The 26,594-nt window shown below is 42.1% G+C and overlaps 2 protein-coding genes across 2 annotated transcripts; one reads left to right on the forward strand and one right to left on the reverse strand.

Moving 5' to 3' along the window:
• On the reverse strand, positions 1-5,764 carry si:dkey-183i3.6 (LAT2 domain-containing protein). Its single transcript, XM_021623753.3, has 12 exons — positions 5,568-5,764; positions 4,240-4,344; positions 3,949-3,991; positions 3,636-3,679; positions 3,329-3,374; positions 2,828-2,844; positions 2,076-2,117; positions 1,877-1,907; positions 1,688-1,761; positions 1,191-1,247; positions 964-1,032; positions 1-826 (listed from the first exon to the last, which is right to left on the reverse strand). Exons 2-12 carry the CDS (start codon positions 4,340-4,342, stop codon positions 795-797), a joined length of 558 nt encoding a protein of 185 aa, XP_021479428.2. The 5' UTR covers positions 4,343-4,344; positions 5,568-5,764; the 3' UTR covers positions 1-794.
• Positions 5,765-9,812: 4,048 nt separating this feature from the next.
• Positions 9,813-26,364, forward strand: LOC110537603 (myb-binding protein 1A-like protein). The gene is given in 27 exon segments (XM_090191379.1): positions 9,813-10,276; positions 10,695-10,724; positions 10,726-10,791; positions 10,934-11,017; positions 11,390-11,464; positions 11,669-11,776; positions 11,906-12,096; positions 12,218-12,385; positions 13,138-13,255; positions 13,436-13,725; positions 13,828-13,938; positions 14,184-14,309; positions 16,409-16,615; positions 16,716-16,824; positions 16,954-17,047; positions 18,060-18,226; positions 18,387-18,476; positions 18,478-18,507; positions 20,163-20,294; positions 20,555-20,728; positions 23,037-23,438; positions 23,583-23,714; positions 23,906-23,974; positions 24,199-24,312; positions 24,839-24,943; positions 25,032-25,156; positions 25,928-26,364. Coding segments are annotated over 27 exon segments (3,798 nt in total). The 5' UTR covers positions 9,813-10,105; the 3' UTR covers positions 26,238-26,364.
• Positions 26,365-26,594: the final 230 nt, after the last annotated feature.

Genomic DNA, 26,594 nt, shown 5'->3' on the forward strand with positions numbered 1-26,594 from the left:
TTTTGTAGTAAGGATTTATTTATTAATACACATTGACAATCTTTTTTCTTTTTCTTTTACATTTGGAGCTGACTCGTATTCATTTTGTACCACTAGATGGTGACAGTTACACAGTAACACTCAAACAATCAAACATACTGAACATCAGGGATGGGCAACATTGATGGGGTGGGGGCCACAAATCAGAACTCCTCATGAGGGGCCACAGTGGTTTGCGGGTCTGCATACCCACATCCATACATGCAGTTCGAACAGGGGGGAAAGTAGCAGCAGTTAAGTGGATTTTCTGTAATTATACACATTGTACCATAGGGTAGAGACAAACAGCAGTTAATATGATCTTTGATGATCAATGGTGGCCCCATAATTTGAACATGATTACAAGTTTAGATAGCTGGCCACTAGTCTAATTTACCAATCTAAAATAATTTTGCTGGCATGGGCTAATTGAGTGGCTGACATAACTGCTGATGCACAACTGCACATTTCAAAAGTGCACCTTGTGTATTCTACTATTCTCTCTCAACAGTAAACTGAGACCCTGACTGAGTTTTGGAAATTGATCCATGGGCTGCCAGTTGCCCATCCCTGCTGCACATGGTTCCTCACATTTTTTTGACTCAAGGGAATTCCTGATGAAGTAGTACAACTTTGGGCATTAACCCTAAAATGGCATTGCTCTGGTATAGCACATTGACATACGTATCATAACTTAATATTTATTCAAGCAGCTCAACAAAGAGAGAAAAGTCCATTTCCATAGATATCCACTCGTATAGCATGTAGATTCCATATCAGTCAGTGTCGTTCACGTAATCCGGTTCATCTGTGACAAAATTGGAAGTCTTAAGTCTTAGTTCATTACATTGTAGTAATTTATCCATAGCGACTTACAATTAGTGCATTCATCCTACGTTCATAGCAGAAGTGTTGTCTTCGTTATAAGGCACTATGGTGACTTACCATCCTCTAACGGTTCTAACCCCATCTTCATTTGCTCCAGGAATTCAGAGTTCTCGTAATCTGAGCCATCTGTTGTGAGGTGGTGGGAAATAATCTTAGTTCAACATAAAATCTAAGAAATATACTCCAAATAGATAATGAACTTTGCTAAAAAAACATGATCTTCGTAAATATGTCTAATTTCAAAGGAGGGATAGGCCTACATTGAGTCATTCTAAAGTACATACCAGAGCCCCAGCTGATTGTATCAATAGATGGAAAAACATTCTCATATTGATCACCATCTAGAAAGTAGAAATATGTTTATCAAACGATACTTAACATTTCTGACATCCAAATAAGGCAAGTGACAATCCGAACACATACGAATAAATGATCACACTTGTCTTGAGAGGATGTTAGATTGTGTTACTGTATGTAGACTGCCATGTGCTGTGTCGCCTGTCCTTTTTGATGGTTGTGGTTTGAGCTGAAGCTTGACATTACTTTCAACAGCAGCAGATTACATTATCTGAGAAGATTTCACCCTACAGTAACGGGCTCTACAAAATGCATCAATGGTGGGGCCTCCCATCTTTCTTTTCTTTATGTTTTGGATTAATAAAAAGGCCCGGTGAGAGGGACGGGGGTTGTTTATCGGTTCGTTTTTATTTTTTTTTATTTTATTCCATCTGATAAAACCATAGACATACTGTATTTACGTCACTTGATAAATCATACTTACCCGTTTCTGATTCTCTAGTGTCTGCATTAGCACCCTCATTAACATTCTGGTACACTAACACTGGGATTGGATCTCTGTAAAGACAATAAGCAAATGTATTATTTTTGAAACTAAAATTCCGATTAACTGTAAGTAGACTATACAGTATATTACGTTTTCAATGGCAACCAAGCATTGATAGATACTTACACATATGTTGGTTCAACGCTTCCCATCTGAGCTAATATAACACAATTGAAAAGTCTTAGTTAGTGCTGAGGAATTTGGTGCAGGATAAAACTGTAGTGAATTAGTGATACTGTTTCCACATTGAAAGGTCTGTGTTTCCAAAATGGAAACGTTTGGCATTCATATATACCTAATACAATTACTAACAGTTAATATTTACCTGTTGCAACATTTTGATACTTCGCTTGCTCCTCATTCACAACTGTAAAGATACACACATACAACACCTTCAGGTAACTAACAAAATAATGGAAACACAATTAAATGAGGGATACAAAGTGTATTGAAAGCAGGTGCTTCCAAAGTTAATTCAGCAATTAACATCCCATCATGCTTAGGGTGGATAAAAATGCTGGGCAGGCCATTATTTTAGCTATCATGGCTATGGGATGACAATGCCCCCATAGGATGACAATGCCCCCATCCACAGGGCACGAGTGGTCACTGAATGGTTTGATGAGCAATGCATGAAAACGATGTAAACCATATGCCATGGCGTGTCTCAGTCACCAGATCTCAACCCAATCAAACACTTATGGGAGATTCTGGAGCGGCACCTGAGACAGCATTTTCTACCACCATCAACAAAACACCAAATTATGGAATTTCTTGTGGAAGAATAGTGTCGCATCCCTCCAATCAGTTCCTGACACTTGTGTCTATGACAAGGTGCATTGAAGCTGATCTGGCTCCTGGGGGCCCAACTCCCTATTGAGACGCTTTATGTTAGTGTTTCCTTTTTTTGGCAGTTACCTGTATGTTGAAACATCTGTAATGTTTGTAATCTGTTCAAATTCTGGGTCCAGTTGGTTCAGTTTTGTTTATAAGCTTAATCAACAGACTCTTTAGGCACTGACCCCATGTAAGTGAATGAGAAGGTCTGCTGGACATTAAGAATTAAATAAAACCTACCTTGTGGTGTTTGTTCCCTGTAAAATAAATTACATTTAAAGTATTTATTGTGAGTGTTGCATATCTGCTGTCTGTTATTAGTATATCTAGAGACAAAGATAAAGTGCTGAGGGGCCACCTAAGGTAAATAAATACAGACCATAGCCAATATAGGCTTAGGCTTCAATTCAACGTCTATTCCACGTTGGTTCAACGTAATTTTGTTGTAATTAGTGGAAACAACGTCGATTCAACCAGTGTGTGCCCAGTGGGTCTGTGGTCATTACATCACACGTGACAACCAACAAACAGGTGTGAGCTGGAAGCTAAAAACTAAATGTTTTTTTTGATTTTCTCCAACTGTAGAAACTCTTGTTCGTGTGTGTAAAATATTAAAACAAGTATATATTTTGTTACCCATCCCGTTTTAAGGAACTAAAAATTTTACATTTCAGCTGTCATGTTGGAACAAGACAAGAGCATGACGGGCATAATACCTAAATGTATGTGTAGTTTACTTACGCTGGTGTTGGAGGCAGCTCTCTTATAATCTGGTTGGGTCGTGTGACTAAAAAAAACAAGAGATTCAAGCAGGATTCAGTGAGAACATATCATTTACTGTTGATCAGCACGCGATAGCCATAACAACCATCACCATATTAAATAGATGCATTCAGTCATTCACTATGAGAAGGGAATTCACAATAATGAAGCCACTTGTGAAATCCTTTTAGATATTTTTTTATTCTGTATTAATTTAAGTAGAATAAGGCTTGTTCTGTCCGGAAATCTGCCCCAAAGGGTATGATGAATCACAATGTCATTTTACCTGTTTTAGATCGCATTACTGCAAATCTGCTTCCTTCGCGTTGGCTGAGTTGGGCAGAGTTACGTGATGAAAAATTATGTTGTCATATAGTAGATTTGACAATAGTGAGGTTAAATTGTTTTACAACATGAGTTTTAAAAAATGATGTTAAGATAGAAATGGCTATTATATGAATTATAGAACATTTCAATTGTACATTAGGAATTACATGATACTATTTATCTATAATAATCTACACTATATCGATTAGATAGATCATGCTTGGTCTTACAGTGCATCAGTTATTTAATATCTATGTTAATGTTATACTTACAATATTTGAGGGTCATAAATTTGATTCTCTTCATGTATTATTTCTACAGACAAGGAAAAGAGGAGGAACACTAATTGAATGGCACACACTACGGATTGATTTTAGAAAATTATTTCACGAGTCAATGTAAAAAAATAAGTATTTTAATTTAGCTTTAGTGCTACGTGACAAATATATTTTTACTTTAAGAAGATTTCATGATATTGGAATAGATTTACAGGTTGATTAGTGGGACATGTAGCCTAGTAAATATGTAATAAATGTCATAATTTGTAATGCAGTGCCACTCACTGGTTTTCCTCCTGCACCACAGACAGAAAGCAGAGAAGACACTGAGAGATGCCGCAGACACAATGGCCAAGACAGCTCCTTGTAGGCTGAAGATGGCTATCATGCCTATGGGAAAATTAAACAACAATGCATTTGCCTTTGGAATGATCTAATCTTATCCTCCATAGTTTTCTTCTGTATAATTAATTCACCAACAATAGTTGCTTACTGCTGTTTTTCACTTTTACTAAAAATAACTTCTCTCTTTGACAGGTGTTGGCCAAACTTGTTCCGTATTTAGCTGTAACAGTACAAATCTCCTGCTCACCCAATGTTGTCATGAAAAGATCTCAAGTTCATCAGATACTGACCAAGGGTGTAATGATTACTTACATATCATCTCTATAGGCACCAAAACTAAGTGGAATGAAAGACTAAACTGTTGGAAATAAACCCCTCACTTGGTAGAAATTGGTCATGTGTTCCTGTAAACAACCTGAGCCCACAGCTACCCACAGGATGTGTGTGGTCATCACATCTCTATAGCCAACACCATTGTGTAATGCCTTGATCCCACTCAGTGAGGAGTGACATGTTCTTATGCTATTAACTTGAAATGTCCAAAGGAAAATGACGTTGGTATTGTATTGAATACCCCTGTTGGTTCAGGGATACAGTATCTGCATCAGAAGATAAGAACACTTTCGCTTTTATAAAACAAAGTTTGGTTAGGGCAAATGATAACCGATTTTGTGATTAAAGGTAGATAAAAGCCAAATGCATAGAGATAGGGTAGAGGTATAACATGTGGTATTGATCAAACTTCACAATACACTTAGGAATACATTTTGTATGTTTATTTACCTTGAACAAAATAGTGACTTTGATCTACATCACTAATACTAATAAAGACTAATAAAGGATTAATGAATGGTCTATAATTGATATACCAAATAGAAGAGATTTGAAATATATATGAGTATACAGTTCAACAGCATTAGTTACATTGTTTTAATTGTAAAAAACCTGAGCATCAAACTCAAACCGTAGCATCATTTTTTACACACTCAGCTGAACTTCATACCAAATAAACTGGCGGACTGAACAAGGGGACTCCATGTTTGCTGGTTGATCTTTTTGACATTTCAAAGCAGACTCCTGAAGTGGTACATTATTGAAAGCCAAATTAATTCCAATTAAGTCTTCACCTTGGTATGAGGATGACAATAACACAACATGATGCGTCTCTGAAATTGAACCTCTTCAAATAGTCTATCTATCCCCAACCAAGCTGCTCCTACACTCTTGAACATGAGACAATAGAAATACATGTATTGTGTTGTTCTCACCTTTAGTAAAGCCCCTTCAGGCCACCACCATCTCACTGACTGCTCCACTTACAGACAGGTTACCCGTAACAGAACTGTGAAGGGGGAGAGCAGAAAGAGCTTCCTGTTTCTAACTGAACTCCTTACCACATCCGCCACGATCCGCGGGCCGGACGGAGAGTCTAGTGGACCACCTCTAAAAGGTTCCCTACATCACTGTGGTTTAACAAGGGTGCATGAAATGACACCGTTCAGTGGCTGCTTTAGGGACAGTTCCCATGCACATAGAACATGGTTTTTAAATGGACTTTGTAATTTGCTTTGTTGTAATTGTAAACATATTTCAGTGTTCTTCAATACTGATCCTAGGGGGTCCTCACATTGTAGGTGCTCTTGTGTGGCCTTCCGGGACCAGGGACGAAAAACACTATACAATGCCATACAGCATGAGAAACCCCTGTTGCTGTAGCGTATGAAGAAGTCTGTGGAGAAAACATCATTTTATAAAGAGAAATGTTTCCAAATGGATGCCGTTATAATGTGATTAGGTTATTATTACACAGGTGTAAGCCAGCTGGTATAGGCTATACCTACTCCAATAAGTTCGGGAAATTCTGCCCTGGCTCTTTCTTAATTAAAAGGCTATTCTGCCACTTTTTAACCTTTTTAACCCCATAACCTCATTATTGTCTCCAGTACCAAACCAGTGTTTACATATGTGAAAACAGCCCATTTCTGTGATCTGTGTTTTAAAAAAGATAAGAAGAAAATTCCTAAAACGGCTTCTCTGTGACATCACAGGGTAAGACTAAAAGTCAAGGCCTCCCGAGTGGCGCAGTGGTCTAAGGCACTGCATTGCAGTGCTACCTGGGCCACTAGAAATCCTGATTCGAGTCCAGGCTCTGTCGCAACCGGCTGCAACCAGGAGACCCATGGGGGCGGCGCACAAATGGCCCAGCGTCGTCCAGATTAGGGGAGGGTTTGACCAGCAGGGATGTCCTTGTCCCATCACACTCTAGTGACTCCTGTGGTGGGCTGGGTGCATGATCTCTGACATGGTTGCCAGGAGTACAGTGTTTCCACCATTTCTGTATGGACCTCGCTTTTGTGCCCCCCACTTTATTTTTTAAAATTGAACCTTTATTTAACTAGGCAAGTCAGTTAAGAACAAATTCGTATTTACAATGACGGCCTACCAAAGGCAAAAGGCCTCCTGCGGGGTTGGGGGCTTGGATTAAAAATATAAATAAATCAAATAAAAATATAGGACAAAACACACATCACGAAAAGAGAGACAACACAACACTAAATAGAGACCTAAGACAACATAACATGGTAGCAATACAACATGACAACACATTGCAGCAACACAACATGGCAGCAACACAACATGGTAGCATTACAAAACAGGGTACAAACATTATTGGGCACAGACAACAGCACAAATGGCAAGAAGGTAGAGACAACAATACATCACACAAAGCAGCCACAACTGTCAGTAAGTGTCGATGATGATGATTGAGTCTTTGAATAAAGAGATTGAGATAAAACTGTCCAGTTTGAGTGTTCGTTGTAGGGCATTCCAGTTGCGAGCTGCGGCGAACTGAAAAGACGAGCAACCCAGGGATGTGTGTGCTTTGGGGATCTTTAACAGAATGTGACTAGCAGAACCACTACTCCAGAGTCCAATTGTGGCGAGCTTTACACCACTCCAGCCGACATTTAGCATTGCACATGGTGATCTTAGGCTTGTGAGCGGCTGCTCGGCCATGGAAACTAATTTCATGAAGCTCCCAACGCTGACGTTGCTTCCAGAAGCAGTTTGGAACTTGGTAGTAAATGTTGCAGAACCAGATGATTTCTATGCGCTTCGTGCTTCAGCACTTGTCTGTCGTTATCTGAGCTTGTGTGGCCTAGCACTTTGCGGCTGAGCCTTTGTTGATCCTAGACTTTACCACTTCACAATAGCAGCACTTACAGTTGACCGGGGCAGCTCTAGCAGGGAAGATATTTGATGAACTGACTTGTTGGAAAGGTGGCATCCTATGACAGTGCCACGTTGAAAGTCACTGAGCTCTTCAGTAAGGCCATTCTTCTTTCAATATTTGTCTATGGATATTGCATGGCTGTGTGCTCAAATTGTGTACACCTGTCAGTAACAGATGTGGCTGAGATAGCCAAATCCACTAATTTGAAGGGGTGTCCACATACCTTTGTATATATAGTGTACCTTAATACAAAATGACTCAAGTAAAAGTGAAAGTCACCCAGTAAAATACTACTTGAGTAAACCGTTACTCGCAAAACACAAGTCTCAACATTAACAGTGAAGAGGCGACTCTGGGATGCTGGCCTTCTAGGCAGAGTTCCTCTGTCCAGTGTCTGTGTTATTTTGCCCATCTTAACCTTTTATTTTTATTGGCCTGTCTGAGATATGGCTTTTTCTTTGCAACTATGCCTATAAGGCCAGCATCCCGGAGTTGCTTCTTCGCTCTTGACATTGAGACTGGCGTTTTGTGGGTACTATTTAATGAAGCTTCCAGTTGAGGACTTGTGGAGGCGTCTGTTTCTCAAACTAGACACTAATGTACTTGTCCCCTTGCTCAGTTGTGCACTTGGGCCTCCCACTCCTCTTTCTATTCTGGTTAGAGACAGTTTGCGCCATTCTGTGAAGGGAGTTGTACACAGCGCTGTACGAGAACTTCAGTTTCTTGGCAATTTCTCGCATGGAATAGCCAAGAATAGAACAATAGAATAGACTGACGAGTTTCAGAAGAAAGGTCTTTGTTTTTGGCCATTTTGAGCCTGTAATCGAACCCACAAATGCTGATGCTCCAGATACTCAACTAGTCTAAAGAAGGCCAGTTTTCTGTTTTCTTTAAGCAGAACAACAGTTTTCAGCTGCGCTAACATAATCGCAAAAGGGTTTTCTTATGATCAATTAGACTTTTAAAATGATAAACTTGGATTAGCTAACACAACGTGCCATTGGAACACATGAGTGATGGTTGCTGATAATGGGCCTCCGTACGCCTATGTCGATATACCATTAAAAATCTGCCGTTTCCAGCTACAATAGTCATAAACAACATTAACAATGTCTATACTGTATTTCTGATCAATTTGATGTTATTTTTAATGGACAATTTTTGTTGGCTTTTCTTTCAAAAACAAGGACATTTCTAAGTGACCCCAAACTTTTGAACGGTAGTATAGGTTGGGTTTTTCTCGTCCAACAGGCCTTGCCCTCCTGACATGTTTGCCTGCCAGTTGCCACACACAATCTCACCTGCAAAGTAAACAACAGCCACGTGTTTATTTGCTTGTTATTACTGTACTTATATCTAGGGCTGTCCCGACTGGGGGGGATCTTGGTCTCCCGAAAGTATGTGAGAGTGGATTCTCGGCCCTCACTAGCATGAAAACTAAATACAGGCACAGACTGTGTGTGGAAAATAATTTAAGGAGTGTGACTCTCTCCAATACAACCCCACATTGTTATGTGCGTCCTTTCAAGCACACTCTTCTCATTAACCTGTGGTGAGTTATTCATAATTTTCAATGAACAAATACGTTTTATATGTAAGATGGCTAAATAAAGAGCAAAATAATTGATTATTATAATATTATTATTTGTGCCCTGGTCCTATAAGAGCTCTTTGTCACTTCCCACGAGCCGGGTTGTGAAGGGGAAAAAAAATCGTATTTTGGCAGGCATACAATGATGGCAAAAAAACATAATTTGAGAGTGCGCTGACCATGGTGCAAGAGGGCGTACGAAGCTGGAGGTTGAATGTTTGAAGGGGTACGGAACTATACAAATTTTAGGAACCATTGATCCAAAATATCCATCGGATACTCTAGTTGGCGCTCTAAAAGTGAAAAGAAAAGTCTTCAAAAATGGAAGACAATCAGGAGGAAGCTAGATCAGGTGGGGCCATTCTAGCCAATGAGAGGACAGAGGACAGATATGTGTGCAGCCACAAAGTCAACATTTACTATATCGTATATATATACAAACATGGTTTGGGTCTTAATTTCGCGTTAGGCATACGGTTATCAGTGTGGTTAAGGTTAGGTTTAAAGTAACATTTTAAGAAGGTTTATGACTTTGTAACTGTGGTAACTAGTGATTTTATAACGTGCTTTTTCTCAAAGTTACCGGGATGTCACGTGTCCTACTTATATCAATACAATCGTAACAACCGAATCATTACGAAACTTCGATTCAATCAAATAAGTAACACGTAGCAAATACGTCATTATATTGTTATGAACGAATTTCGACACTCCACGACCTCCATATAAAAACCCATCGCTTGACGACCGAATACAATTTTTAAAAAGCCACCTGCTGGAGAAGACAGATTTTGGCCCCAGTTATGCCTCTTGCTTGGCCTTTTCCTCTTATAAAAAGCGATACAGCTTTTGTCAAATTAACTAAAAAATATATATATATTTTAGGTAACTCCATTCGTTTCCCCAACGTTAACCTGTTACGTCTACTCAAAACCCTTATCTCCCTACTGTCACATGGCATGAATAAGATGCATGTAGACATGGGGGAGATAGAAAATGAACCAGTGCGACCGAAAATTACTGATGCCAAGGGTATTCTCCAACAGAACCGCGAGTTCCTGGACTTCTTCTGGGATATCGCTAAACCTGAACAAGAGATACGGCTGAAGGCCATTGAAAATCTCATACAATATCTGAAGACTAGTGAAAAGGTTGGTGTGTTTGGGACAGCTCTCAGTTGCTAAGTTAGCTGCTACGGAGTTAGCTTGTTAGCTAACATAGCCTACTTATCTTGCTAAACCAACTACAGTAGCTGGTTAGCTAGGCATATTGTCACTTTTATGCTATTGGTGGGTGTTGGACTTTAGAGAAACTGGCAATAACATTAACGTAATCCATATCAAGTTTGGCACAGATGTAAACGAAACTTATTTCACACCTGGCAACGTGTGTTGAGTTGAGAGTTTTGATTGCTGGAATGCTACTCTACTTATATGCATTTGAGTTGCTGTCATACTGTCTGTTTAGAAGGTGTATGTTCCACCACACATATACATGTTACATATATGGGTCCATAGAGTTCTTGACATTTTGCTATAATGTATGTGTTCTCTTCTCTTTCCTTTCTAGACAGATGAGTTGACATACACCCTGAAGAGGTCTGGTGGATGGCTTGGCACACACTAGAGAGGCTGCCCGGCCAGGCTTCAGTTTGGCTTTGGGACAGGTAATGTTAATAGTACATCTAATGGCTCACCAACATCCTATTTCTTTGTACATGTCTTACGAAGGCGTTATGAAGGTGTTGCTACATAACATATAAGAGGTTGTTACTGATGCATCATTTCTGTCATTGTTTTGGTTGTCAGGTACTGAGCGTGTTTGAGGAGATACCTCTGCGTACAGCCTTTGATCAAATCAAAGAGAAGCACAACTTGGCGAAAGTGAAAAAGGTAAGCATGTGATGTGACAAGTTAGATGGTGTGGTAAATTTATAATATTTTTTTTTATTTAACCGTTATTTAACTAGGTAAGTAAGTTAAGAACAAATTCTTATTTACAATGACGGCCTACCCTGGCCAAACCTGGACTACGCTGGGCCAATTGTGCGCCACCCTATGGCACTCCCAATCACGGCCGGATGTGATACAGCCTGGATTCAAACCAGGGACTGTAGTGACGCCTCCTGCACTGAGATGCAGTGCCTTAGTCTGCTGCGCCGCTCGGGAGTGTTTCACTAACATCCATATACTTAATGTAATCAGCCAATGAAGGTCTCTATATTGCACAGTATCTTATGTTGACGTTTATATTCATGTTGACAGAAACTCTTCAGAAATGCTGCTTTTGGGAACTTCTTTGGTGTGCTCGCCCTGTCTCAGTCCACACGCCTTCCAAAGGTAAGAATGACACCAGATCACCCATGGGCTTGGCAGAGAAGACTAGTATACCATGTTTTGCACAGAGAATTGAAGTGCACATATGCCCCCCTTATTGTTACTGCCAGACATAGCTCGGTTTCTACTTTTCAGACTTCAGTGTGTGTTTGGTTTTCTTACTCACCCGTGTGTGTGTGTGTTTGTGTGTGTGTGTGTGTGTGACAGGAGCCTCAGGTGGTGCTGGAGTGTGTCCAGCTCCTCCAGAGCCTATCGCAGTATAGAGAACACCTGCGGGACCTGCCCAGGAAGACCATGGTGGACATCCTGTCTGAGGTGAGTGACTCAGCCAGCTCTACTTCATAGTGTAGCACTCTTCTAATGGTGTCTCAATGTGCTAAATCCTTGTGTTGAAGGGTGCAGTCGGTATGACCTGTGTATTGTTTGGTCTGTGTGGTTCTCCAGACGTCAGAGGAGGTGTTTGAGGAGGTGCTGCTGGGAGCCCTGCAGACAGACCTGTCCTCTGCCTTCAGCACCCCTGAGCAGCTGCAGCTCCTCCTGGTGGCCATGCAGAAGTTCCCCCAGGTGCTCAAGCCCAAGGCGCTGAAGAAGCTGCTGGGCACCTCCACCATCATAACCATGGACAATATCCCTAAGTGAGCAGCTTTTTACGACTAGGGCTATGTTTTTTTTCCATGGTCAGGATGACACACACACACACACACACTTACTAAATGTAAAATCAAACCTGTGTCTCCTGTCCATCCTCTCCCCTAGGTTGACAGATGTACTGAAGATGGCGGCCCGCTCAGTCAAGAAGGACCGCCTGCTGCCTGCGGTGGCTCTGGACCTGCTGCAGATCTCTCTGAGGGAGGACAACTTTGAGCTCTTCTGGAGGGAGACCATCATTAACGGCATGCTGAAAGACCAGCCGGGGCCCACACAGTAAGCACAGCATTGGGGTTAAGACTGTTGGCTCCTCACTCACATTTGGACCCTGAACCCGAATATTAGATGATTGAACTAAGTTCTGTAGCCTAGACCCCTGTAATACAATTTTTACCCCTGTCAGTTTTCTAACTTAATGCAAGCATTTCCCCCCATGTATGTTCCTGTTTTCCTTCCTGTGCTGTAAATTTACATAGCTGTTCTAACAAACCTAATTTTATTGGTCACACACATGTTTAGCAGATGTTATTGCAGGTGTAGTGAAATGCTAGTGTTTCTAGCTCCGACAGTGCAGTAATATCTAACAATTTCACAACATATACCCAATACACACAAATCTAAGCAAAGGAAGTAAGAATATATAAGTATATGGACGAGCAATGTCCGAGCTGCATAGACTAAGATACAGTAGAATAGTATGGAATACAGTATATACATATGAGACGAGTAATGCAAGATATGTAAACATTATTAAAGTGACTAGTGTTCCATTTATTAAAGTGGCCAGTGATTTCAAGTCAATGTATATTGGCAGCTGCCTCTGTGTGCTAGTGCTGGCTATTTAACAGTCTGATGGCCTTGAGATAGGAGCTGTTTTTCAGTCTCTCGGTCCCAGCTTTGATGCACCTGTACTGACCTCACCTTCTGGGTGATAGCGGGGTGAACAGGCAGTGGCTCGGGTGGTTGTTGTCCTTGATTATCTTTTTGGCCTTCCTGTGACATCGGGCTGTCTTCTCTCTGTGCCCCAGTTACCTGAGCTACCGGCTGTTGGGTAGTGCCCTGCCCTTGTTGACCCTGGCCCAGCTGAAACAGGTGTTAAATGGAGAGGTGATGAGGACCTACGGGGAACACGTGGTCTCTGCCCAGGTCAGTCTCCCTACAAATGTCTGTCGACTCATGACTGCACCAGATGATAAAAAATACATAGTGAAGCTGCTGGCATCTTAGTTGGTCACAGAAAATATATAGTAAGATGCTCACTTATCCAAAAAGGAAATGTTTTAAAATATATTGACTTACAAGTATGCACTCATCTCGCCCCCTCAGCTCCCAGACCGCTTTAAGTTTGCCCCCGAGATGGAGACGTACGTTGGCGACTTCCTGCAGGGCTGCGATGACCCGGAGAAGCAGCTGGCGGTGATGGTGGCCTTCTCCCTGCTCACAAACCAGGGCTACCCTGTGGTGCCCTCCTTCTGGAGGGTTGTGCAGCACCTGCAGCCGACCGCACTGCAGAGCTACGTGGACTGGCTCAAAGACATGTTCCTCAACCCCCGGCTGGACAGCTGCCTGGACTTCAGCACCCGCAGGCAGAAGGAGAACCAGGAGGGCGGAATCCAGTGAGTAGAACTCTTGGAGCAAGTCCTAGAATGACTAATATATGCCTTCTGGCTTCTAAACTAAAAGTATCCCATTGAATTGTTGACTCTCTCTATCCTTAGGAGAGAGAACTGTATATTCCGCCTGAGGAAGTGGATCATTCCACGCCTAACCTCCATCGCCGAGAACAACCAGGTGAAGAGAGAGGAGGCTCTAGTGATGGATGTAGCCAGGTGAGCGATCTCACTGCAGGGAAAATGTCATGTCTCTCACTGTTTGCTGCTCCCCCAAGTGATTTTAGATTATGCCTTGGTGATATCACTTTTGGGAGCAGCAAAGGGTGATATTTTTCCTGTGCCAAGTTGGATGTGCGTAGTAATCTTCCCAACATTTCTATAACTATTGTATTCTGAAGGGCACTTTATAGTCATAATGTAGCATAGATATTAACTCATTGTTTTGTCCTCCATCGTGCCAGGTTTGTCTTTTTCCATGCGTTCTTCAATTCTAAGAAGGCCACCCCAGACATACTTGAGACAGAAGCCACCCTGTCAGTGCCCCTGGATGAGAAGACCAGAGCCATCATCATAAACTCCTTCTTTGGGTGAGATAAGACTACTTTACACTCTTTATCATTTTTCAAAAACAAGCTGTGGGGTAGTCAAAGATGAAGAGCATGGCTACAATGGTAGGTGGCTGGAATAGTCAGTTAAGTTTTAAACATGTATGGTTTTAAAGGGGTAATTGCATGAAACTCCATAGCGTGAGTGTTCTTTTACGTTACACTCTAGATGCCCTACACCAGGGGTAGGTAACTAGATTAAAGCCACTGGCCGATATTTGTTGGAGTGGATGGCCTGGAATTATAATCAAATCAAATCAAATTTATTTATATAGCCCTTCGTACATCAGCTGATATCTCAAAGTGCTGTACAGAAACCCTGCCTAAAACCCCAAACAGCAAGCAATGCAGGTGTAGAAGCACGGTGGCTTGGAAAAACTCCCTAGAAAGGCCAAAACCTAGGAAGAAACCTAGAGAGGAACCAGGCTATGTGGGGTGGCCAGTCCTCTTCTGGCTGTGCCGGGTGGAGATTATAACAGAACATGGCCAAGATGTTCAAATGTTCATAAATGACCAGCATGGTCGAATAATAATAAGGCAGAACAGTTGAAACTGGAGCAGCAGCACGGTCAGGTGGACTGGGGACAGCAAGGAGTCATCATGTCAGGTAGTCCTGGGGCATGGTCCTAGGGCTCAGGTCAGTTGAAACTGGAGCAGCAGCACGGCCAGGTGGACTGGGGACAGCAAGGAGTCATCATGTCAGGTAGTCCTGGGGCATGGTTCTAGGGCTCAGGTCCTCCGAGAGAGAGAGAGAAAGAAGGAGAGAATTAGAGAACGCACACTTAGATTCACACAGGACACCGAATAGGACAGGAGAAGTACTCCAGATATAACAAACTGACCCTAGCCCCCCGACACATAAACTACTGCAGCATAAATACTGGAGGCTGAGACAGGAGGGGTCAGGAGACACTGTGGCCCCATCCGAGGACACCCCCGGACAGGGCCAAACAGGAAGGATATAACCCCACCCACTTTGCCAAAGCACAGCCCCCACACCACTAGAGGGATAGAGGGGGGGGGCGCCAACCCAGACAGGATGACGCCAACCCAGACAGGATGACCACATCAGAATGAACATGGGTCTCATTAACACAAGCCCACGTGCTAATGAGTCTTTATACTGTATTTCAAGTCTAGCCAACTTGGATCTATTTGCCTGCTAACAAGGTAGAGAATGGTTCATCTGTTATGAATAGACCCTCCTGTCCGTCTCCAACTGTTTGAATAACAGCCTGTCCACTTTGTTTAGATGCTGAAATCAAGTGGCCAACCTAGATAATAAAAATATTATTTCTCAGAGTGAGAATGAGTTGCCAATTCCTTATATACATGAGTCTTTTTAGGCTCATTGCACATTTATACAGACTAGCACATAAGTCTGTGGCTAAAATGCTGCGCGTGACAAATGGAGCATTCATTTTCTACAACATTGATACTCTGGTTTTTATTAGGATCTGCTTTGTTCTACATTTTGGGAGTTGAGACATAAACAGGGTATCGTTGGATGGTTAAGTTCTCGTCTATTACAGTAAAATAATTTATCTTAAGCGTTTCGGTGTCCGTATGTCCGATTCTGTTGGACCAAACCTCCAATGCAAATAGCAAGTTTAAACTGCTTGTTGTCCAGAGAGGACATTGTTGTGTAGCAGCGGGAGGGGCTTGGTGTCTGTCTGTAAGTGGGAAGGTGTGCACAGGAGCAGCGACGGAGACGAGACCAAAAAGACACATTGCGCTAGAACATACATTCATATTACTCAAATGACTTTGATATATCACCCAGCCCTACTGCACATTGACCACAACTAAACCCCAAAATAGATTATTTTCAAATTCAATCTTTTCATACCTTGATTACATTGAGACATGATCACATATTTCTATTTGTGGGAATATTTGGGAACAAATTTCCTAAATTAAACATATTTTAGCTGAATTCCTGGTGATTTTAGTATTTGTTTTTCCCAAAAACTGAAGTCCAAAAAAAGATATGATTTTAGGGCAGGGGTCACCGGTTGTCGACCCCTGCCCTACACTACACATCCGATTAACACATCTCTCTAACCTCCCAACCCCTCCAGATTGCTGCAGCACATCAACCACCTGCCTTTGCTGGGCGACTCCCCTGAGGTGGCAGCCCGCAACCAGAGGCACATGCAGGGTGTGATGGCTGACGGCTCCATGTGGATCTTCTGTCTGGTGCGGTACGCTGACACCCTGCTCAACCAGCCTAAGTACGTTAAGAGCACCCAGCCCTTCAGTCCTGAGCAGAGACAGGCCTGGGACAGGTACGGACCACACTGACTGTAAATGGACCATATGGAGGGGGGGGGGTTAAAGGTTGGTTTAAGAAAAATGTAAGCCAATAGTGAACCTGTTCTGATGTAGTATGCTGGCGTCAGTGGGGACTCTAATGAAGAAATCTAAGAAAGGCCAGACTCCAGAGACCTCTGCTTTCCAACAACTCTTCCTGCTGGTTGGCATTCACCTCTTCAAGGTACGCAATTGATAAACAAATGAGGGATGAAAATGATTGTCGTAGTATGGTAAGATTTCTTAGATACATCATTTTACTTTGTCCTTTTTATCCCACGTTTATGTATACATGTTTGCTTGTACCGTAAAGGCTCCAGAGGATTTGGTAGACCTGATGCAGGATCTGCAGAACTGCATGGAAAAAGCCCAAGAGAAGAAGTCCAAGAAGAAGAAGGCGGTAACCGGTAAGATCACATGACCATAGAGAATGTGTCGGAGCCAACCGAATCTTACTGAAGAGTTGAGTTTGCCAAAACCACCCCAGTCTTAATCCGTGACAAGGAAAGAAGTACTCATTCTCCATATATTGAAAACCATATATTTAGTTATTTCCCATCCATACTGGTTCACAGTTGTACAGTGACAGTAAAGCCGGGTGTACGTTACACGATTTTGGCCCCGATTTAGCTGTCCCAGACAAGTTTTTGAAATCGGAGACAAAATCCCAATATCGTTGCCTACTCAGGCGTGCGGCCGTCACTGCCGCTTGTTAAATGTGAGAGGGTCAGAGACTCAAATCTGAGGGATACCGATCTTGTTTTTGAGCAGACGTCCCAAAAATTTCAAGTATGTTTTTTTTTCCGGCACAATCTGCAATGCTCTTGTAGTGTGAGAAATGCAACGACAAGTTTTTAGAACGGTGATGAGCAATAGCCAATGAGAGCTTGCCAGAGAAGAAGCCAGTGAGATGATGTTGTTTCGCATTACCCATAATGTGTAGACTCAAGAAGGAGCGATGACTACTACTAGAATGCGTTTGTACCTTAATCAAAGCCAAAGTGCCAAATCGTTACAGCTCTGAGCAATGTTAAAAATGGTGGCTAGATATTTCAACTGTAGGGAAAGCGTGAATGTCTGACTGAAAACGTTTGAGGCTGCTTTGAGCCACAGGTCGTCTTATCACGTCATTGTTTTCGCCGGACAGCGTGGTTGGTATCGACAATCCTCAACACCAAGTGAAGAATCTTGTAGTGTGTGACCCCCGTCTGCCAGATCATTTAGTGTGCGCACCACTACATTTGCGTGACAAAAAAACTACAGGGAAGATGGTTGTTTATTGTGAGGTTTAGCGATGTCAGGGTTTTGAAAGTCGTGTAGTGTACACCTGGCTTAAGGTTAGTATAAATACCAGCCTCTATGTTCAGTATGGTAGCCTTTGGTGGGATGTCTCTGTAACTACATGTCCTGTTAATCCAGGTTCTGCAGCAGCAGGAGAGGAGGAGCCCCACTGGGCTGAGGTGGTGGTGGACATCCTGCTCTCACTCCTGTCCCAGCCCAGTAGACACATCCGCCACGTCTGCAGGACTGTCTTCTCCAACATCTGTCCCCACGTCACCGCCAGAGCCCTCACCGCCATCTTGGATGTAAGTCTCCCAGCCTAGAGAATACTGTACTCTTACAGAGCTGTGGTTTTTAAATGTTGCATAAAAGTGTTCACTGAAGGTAAAACTTCTGTTGATTTGCGAAAGTAAATGTTGATATATTACAGGAATGTCCATTAATTTGACTCATTGTGTCTTTTAGGTTCTGGACCCAGATAAAGATGAGGAGAACAGTTCCATCGTGGTGACGGATGATAAAGACTGACAAAATAAAGAAGAAAGACAAAAAAAAGAAAGGCGAGGATGAAGACGACGAAGAGATGGTCAGTTCAGTTCTTTCACACCTGGTCACGTTCACAAATCTACACCAGGGTTTTTCTATAAACTAGGGTACCAGCGAGGATTTCCTATGCTGGACAACATGTTACAGCTATTGAGAACTCATTGATAATAGTTAGCCATTTTTCCCCCATGTCATTACATTAAGATATATAAGGGTTTGACATTTTATTGAATATAGCTAGACGACCCCTTCTCTTGGTTGGTGTCTTGACGGATTTGTCCAAAATCGTGTGACATAAAACATTACTTTTCTGTCCTTGCATTTGTGGCAGTGTAAGTTGTCGTCATATTATATATTAAGCATTAATCAGTTAAATCAGACATTGAACTTGAGCCCTGTAAGAAACCTGTATCTAGCCGTCACTGTTTTTTGTATAGAGATCTCAGAAATGCAGTGTAACTACCTAACATTTCATGTCTGCTTATGTTAAGAGGTGAAACAGTTTTCATGGGCACACAAATCCCCCAAAATGTATGCTATTGCAAAATGGAAGGCTTCTGAGCCACCTTACCTTGATACTTAAAACCTAAATCGATATTGTCGGTAACGTGCTTCAATAATTATGCATAACACGGTTGGATGTGCATTTGGTGTCAAGCTGTTTAATTACACCGTGATATTTTCACATGTAATCATCTGATCCAGGAAGGAATTTTTTGAATGACAGTCAAGTGACAAACAGCTGTTGTGATGGCGTATGCGACGCAACCGCCCAAGTGCTGGAAAAAAGGTGTTTGTGAAGACAGTTGTCAGGATCCACGTTGGATCTAATAACCCTAGCGAGTTGATGTTGATCATCAGTTGTTGTCTGCATGTTTTACAGCAGGGTCTCCATCATTTGATGGAAACCATCAAATGAGTTCATGTTTTTGTGCCTCGGATTGTACACCAAGTCTACTGTGCGCAATTGTGTAGGATAGACTATTGCGTAACACCCAACTCTATTCCTAGGAATTATTCTGGATATGATGACAACAAATGACATTGCCTAGTGTGCTTCTTCTCAATATGATATAGTAATGAAATAACATGACAAATACATTTTGGTTTCAATGTTACACCTGCAATTTTAAACAATACAAGGGGCTTGAAGTAGCCTACTTGAATTTGGAGCTCAGAAATTCAAGTACTGGAATAGGCCTACCTTGCAATTATTGTAGCCAATCTAGAAGTTCTCCTGCTCCCCTTATTATCCACGATTTCCGTTTTTGTGAGACGTGCCCACTTTCATTTATTCTCTGCCACTTCAATTGAAAGATGTTGCGGTAAAACCATGTGCGGTTATTGAGGACGACAGCATCTAATGCTGGCATCAACTTGGCTTTCTATACAAATCCTCCCATTACAAAAGGAACCTGGTTTTTGCACGCTTTCTCATGATAAAAACAGTGATGGAGAGATTCAAATGGTGAGAGTGAAGCTACCGCTATTCATGGCTTCATTATCACCATGCACGCATCCAGTTTATTTAGTCAGGCAAGTCCACATTATTCTCCCATTTAGAATGTAATAATAATTAGAAAGAGCCCAAAAATTGTTGCCTATATATTTTTGTTTGGTATTGTTTAGTGTCCAGTAACAGCTATTGCTTATATTTTTACTCTTCGTAAATATATGTATTACTTGCTTCTCCAGAATGAGGATGAGTCGGATGCATCAGACGACGACTCTGATGAGGGTGAAGATGAGGCCGTGGAGGAGGGGAGCGAGGTGGATCAGAACTTCCGCATTGAGCTGATGAAGGTCCTACAGAACCAGGGTGCTCTGGTAGGTGTCTTGTGATTGGTCTTTTGTTCTAGCTCTGGGATTGTACTTTACTCTTATTTTTGAAGGTTTCACTTATAGTGCTCAATAAAAAATGTTTTAAATGCATTTTGTGTTAAGTCGCTCTGGATAAGATTCTAGCGGTTTCAGGTTTCATTGAAATCCTCACTCTCTGAGGAGGGGGTTCAAAAGCAGAGACATTAATACACAGCGCTGTTCTAGACATTTTAACTGGACCGGGTCTTTCTTGCTGCATGTCACAGGCCACTGAAGAGGACGGCAGCGATGATGACGAGCTGGACGATGAAGCCATGATGAAGCTGGACGGCAGCATCGCAGGACTGTTCCTTGAACAGAAGAAGAAGATGCAGGCCAAGAAGGATGAGAAGGACAAGCTAAAAAAGGAAAAGACCCTCGTCAGAGACTTCAAGATCAAGGTATTCACATGACAAGATGACTATTTCCGTTTCGCCTGTTTGGATAGAGTTGTAAGTGTGAAAGGTGTGGTAGTCGGCGTGGCCAACCCAAAATGTTCTTGTTGCTGTTTTAAAGCACATTTTGCCATGGCTTATGCTGTGTTGTTATGCTATCTGAGTGACAGGGATTTCACCATGAGGCCAATGGTGATTTTAAAACAGTTAGAGAGTGTAATGTCTGTGTAACTGTTCAAAGGGTCTGGAAAGCTGTGTAGTCGCTGCCAAAGGTGATTCTAACGTATTCAAACGTATTGACTCAGGGGGTGAATACTGATCTAATCAAGATATATTAGTGTGTTATTTTTCATAAATGTTTTAACAAACGTTCACATTTTTCTTCCACTTTGACAGAGTTTTTTGTGTAGATTGTTGACAACAAAAAAAAGACAATTAAAAACTTCTTATGGAGGTGGTCCCTGCACAGGGATAGCTCAGCGGAAATTTCAGAGCGCCACCTATAGTACTTTACTTAGTACTCGTTAAATCTCAAACTTTCATTAAAACACACATGCAAGGTAATGAATTAAAGCTACACTCGTTGTGAATCTAGCCACCAAGTCAGATTTGTAAAATGCTTTTCGGCGAAAGCATGAGAAGCTATTATCTGATAGCATGCACCCCCCAAAATACCAGCACGACACGTAAACAACAGATTTTGCGGTAGCCGGCGCTACCCAAAACGCAGAAATAAAATATAAAACATTCATTACCTTGGACGAGCTTCTTTGTTGGCACTCCTATATGTCCCATAAACATCACAATTGGGCCTTTTTCCCGATTAAATCCGTCATTGTATACCCAAAATGTCATTTGCTGAAGGCCAGTCTGATGCTGCAAAAAGTCCATTTACAAGACGCAACGTCACTTTTTAAAATTACAAAAGTCGCCTATAAACTTTTACAAATCACTTCAAACAACGTTTCTAAACCAACTTTAGGTATTAATAAACGTAAATGATGTATCAAATTGATCACGGGGCGATCTGTATTCGATAGCAGCAAGTCTGGAAAACATCGTCCATTTTTTCAGTTTCACAACATACTGTGGTGCGCCAGAAGAAGGGAGGGGTCTATTCGTGTTGTAACCAGGGATAAATGAGTGTGGAAGCTGTAGGCGTTTACAGGGGGTTCGCATATATTTTCTCTCGTCTTAAACAATTCATTGAATGGCGGACGAATATTTTTTGTTTTGTTTTTGGTAAACAGTTTTACCAGGGATTTTTACTCCTAAACACGTTCTGTTATAGCCACAGACCCGATTTAACCAGTTTTAGAAACTTCAGAGTGTTTTCTATCCACACATACTTATCATATGCATATACTATATTCCTGGCATGAGTAGCAGGACTTTGAAATGTTGCGCGATTTTTAACAAAAAGCTGCGAAAATTCGCATCATCCATAACAGGTTAAACACTTATTGCATACAGAGTAAGTCCATGTGGTTTGCACTCCTGAACTTTAGGCTTGCCATAACAAAGGGGTTGATTACTCAAGACATTTCAGCTTTTTATTAATTTGTAAACATTTTGGAAAACATAATTATTCCACTTTGACATTATGGGATATTGTGTGTAGGCCAGTGACAAACCAACAAAGCTATCAAGGGAAAGGGTGGCTACTTTGAATAATCGCAAATATATTTTGATTTTAACACTTTTTTTGGTTACTACATGATTCCATATGTGCTATTTCATAGTTTTGATGTCTTCACTATTATTCTACAATGTAGAAAATAAAGAAAAACCCTTAAATGAGTAGGTGTGTCCAAACTTTTGACTGGTATGTTTTATGAGTAGGCCATGACCCTAGGATGGCAACAAATACATTCTAAGTGGTTTGAATGGGCTTTCTCCATTCTTATTTAATTTATATTCAACCATACTAGGACAAAACTGACAGTGAAGTAGGGAAATTTGTAAAACTTTTTATTTATGTAGCACTGCATCAAAATACCTTTTTCTCAACGGTATTGTAAAAATCCATACCGGTACGTGGAGCCATAACGGAATACCTTAAAAGACGATATCGCCCAGCCCAATGTGTCATGTCGGCTCTATCATCTCTCCATGCCAAAAACATTGGGGGAGCTCTCCGCTGTTGCCACGGCAACCTCCTTCCTCAAATACTTCCATTGTGCTCCCAAATGTGTTTTGTTCCACATTTTTCAATTTAGGAACACATGTACGCTTGAAAACTTGATTACTGACAAGAAAAACATTTTGGGATGGAGTTTTCCTTTAATACTGAAAACACCTCGCAATGTATTAGAGATGTGGGACAGGATTTGTGCTTTACTTTTCTGCACCTCGAAAGAACAACTTGTCATATGCAGGTGCATTGAAGACCGATGTATTCTGTCTGCGGAGACAGATTATCATGTTATGTCAACAGTTTCCAGTATTATTCTGCCACACTGATCAGTCAACGTCACCCTCGTCCTCTCCTACCCCCAGGAACCAGCTGTGCCGTGCCAAGCAGTACTGTAAGACCGTAGGCAACAGACAGGGGGAGCTCCACGACCTGCTGGAGAAACTCATGACCAAAACCCAGAAGCTGTCTGACTCCTCAGTGTCACTCTACTTCTTCAGTGCATCTCTGTACCTGGTCAAGGTGCTGAGAGGGGGGGTGCCCGGGGCCTCAGCAGATGGCAAGACAACACCTTCTACTGAGGTAAGCCTCTTTACCTTTCAGAGTTGACTACAGTGACAATTGTTCCTTAACCAACCTTTAGCGTTCAACCTTAATGTATGCCGAGTATTTACTATTAGTGCATCATTTATATGAAACCAACCTGCTGAAATCTCGGTGTTGCAGCTGAGGTTCATGGGTAACGTGGACGTGGAGAGGGTGTCGGCCATCTTTAAAGGGGCGCTCTGCTCCTTCATGACGCGCAGGAAAAGCCCTCTGTCAGGCCTAATGTTTGTCGACCTCTTCACCCGCTTCCCTGTGAGTCAACAACCAACCGCATCCACACTGCTCTCTATTGATTCAAATGACTGCATAAACACTTGAAGATGCGTTGTTGTTTCCTCTTGTTGCTCTGTGCTTTCTAGAATCCCCACAACTAGTGTCAAGACGTCTGTTGGCTTGTTGTAACGTGATGCTGTTGGAGGTTGATTATCTTGTGTTGTGTGTAGGTTCTGTGTGTGAACCTGTTGGTGACCGCAGTGGAACACATCACAACAGGAGTCAGAGAACACCAACAGGTAAGACTAGCAGGCTCCACATCAACAATTACCAGTAAAAAGAGGCATCTGACCCTGGACCAGTAGTTAGGTTCAACTTCTACCAACTCTAGTTTTAATACAGTGATGACGGACCACACTCTTCCCAGCCAATGATCCTTTCAGACTGACGGTAAATACCACTGATCTGCACAAAATCATCTTCCCATTGAGTGTTTCATTTTGTATGCGTGTGTGTTCCACAGAGCCAGGCCAGTGCCATGGTGCTGCGGGGGCTGCAGAGCAGGGAGGTACAGCAGCTGTTAGCAGGCAACCCCTGGGCAGGGCTGCTTCAGCAGGCGGTGGGCCGTGTGGCAGCGGTAGGCATCAAACACCTCACCCAAGCTTAGACATCAGAGAACATGTCACTGTGTGAAACACCACAGGAATCAATCTCTATATCACATCATTACTTCAAAGCATGGGAAAAATCATATTGTGGTAAATTGGGACCATAGTGTGTGGGGCCCTCCCTGTTCTTTTCCATTATTATTTTAGTCCAGCCCCTACGTATTTAAGGATGTGCATCACAGCAGGCTGCTGAGGGGAGGACAGCTCATAATAATGGCGTGCTATCAAACACATTGAAAACATGTTTGATACCATTCCATTGATTCCGATCCAGCCATTACTATGAGCCCGTCCTCCCCAATTAAGGTGCCGCCTGGGATGTGCGTACGACCCCAAACTTTCTTCAAAAGCATGTTACATTAAAAACTGATCAACTTTAACAATGTTTTTCATCCAGTTTAATCTCTAGGTTTGACTTGGATGATACTGTACATTACCCATCTCTCCCTGGAGCTGCTGATTTGTTACTGATATGGTTGTGGATGTTCTCCTCAGAGTCTGGAGACTGTAGTTGAGACTGGTAAGAACAAGGTGGTCCAGGAGAAGTTGGTCAAAGCCCTGGAGCTCAGTCTCTTCCTGGTTAAAACTGTCAACGAGCAGGTAAAGCAACTTATCCCTTTAATACCCCCCCACCCATCATTTGTCTTTCCAGATTCTTTAACCTACTTTTGTCTCCTGTGTTTTACAGAAGCTGTCTGTGGATCTGGAGCCCCTCAAAAAGGTTATTCAGTCCATGAGAGAGGTTCTGGGCTTCAGGAAGACTGGACAGATGGAGGACACCTACTGGGCTGTTATGAAACATTTTGGAGTCATGTGAGTAACTCTGCCACATGTTTACTGTTACAGTGCCATGTCATTGGGAAATAATTGTACCAACAATACTCATATCATTGAGACTTACTGAATATGTCAGCTATTTTGGGGGGGATGAGTACTGTTGAAACTTTGAGCATTTCCACTATTTCAGATAATTGGTAAGAGAACTGCTGTGCCAGTATGCCAACAGAGCAGCTTGGCTAGTGGTTCTCAAACTGTTTGGGTCCGGAGACCCAATTCATAAGGGACTCCCTCATAATTAAAACACAACTGGAGTGAGATACAAGGAGTTGTACTACTTCGGCAGTGCATGGTCAGACGAACCAAGTCTCGGGCCCTGGGAAGAAACATTTTAAAAGCCTGCCTCTTGGCATCGGAGAGAATGTTGCAGATTGAGCTAATTTCCTGCAGTTCTACATGTTTTGTCATGGGGAAGAGATTCTGTTCAGCTTTAAAGCAAATATCCTGCCATGAGGCAGCGAGAGAACTTTGCCATTTTAAATGCACTGTGATTTATGTTAAAAAATAAACATTTTGGGGGAATACAGGCCTATTGATACCAATATCCCTGTGTGCCTCCCAGGCAGACCATAGTTAGGAACACAAACTGTATATTAATAATATTGTACTCTATTCCACAGATCCACAGACAATGTTTAATCTGTTAGTAATATTCATTAAAGAGATTACATTCTATATATTTAGAGGTGGACACCACTTTGAAAATACCTGCTTTAATACCATGTTTTGTGGCTCCACCTTTAACAGAAAGCCCAAAAGGGACAGAACCAGGAAAACCAAAGACCAGGCTGAGCCGACCGCTCCCAAGAAGAAGAAAGGATTCCTGCCGGAGACCAAGAAGAGAAAGAACCGCAAGAAGCAACTGCCTGTCTCTGAGCAGGGGGCAGCAGATGCCAACACAGTCCCCTCGGGGAAACCAGAGGGAGGAAAGAAGAAAAGAAACAAAATCAAGAGGAAACTACCAGGAGGAGGAGAGACACCTGTACAGGGTCCGACCAAGAAGGCCAAGACAACATAGCCTGAAGGCAAACAGAAGAAGGGAGGCAGAGGAGAATAAAGTGGACTATATGTGTGTACTTAGGCCAGAGAGAGCCTGTGGTTGTGAAGATGGGGTCTCATGCTCTGGTTTTGTAACTTTGCTCTACGAAGAGCTATTGATATCCTTTTCATACAAAGGAAGGGCGAGGTTTGTTTGTGGCCTTAGGCTGTATGTTCCCTTTGCGTCCCTACTCCATCCCAACACACCAGTGTGAATCTTATGCAAAATTCTGGAGTGTTCATAAGCCTCTGAACTGATAAGTATTCAAATAATAATTGGTCATTGCGTTGTCTATGCGCCATTTTCCTTGCATGCGTTCTCTGCGAACAAGGGAGCATAGTCAGCTTGAATCCAGGCCTTGGGGATTATGCTAGT

Source organism: Oncorhynchus mykiss, chromosome 12 (assembly GCF_057628025.1).
Source record: "Oncorhynchus mykiss isolate SJ-2025 chromosome 12, ASM5762802v1, whole genome shotgun sequence".
Classification (NCBI taxonomy): Eukaryota; Metazoa; Chordata; class Actinopteri; order Salmoniformes; family Salmonidae; genus Oncorhynchus; species Oncorhynchus mykiss.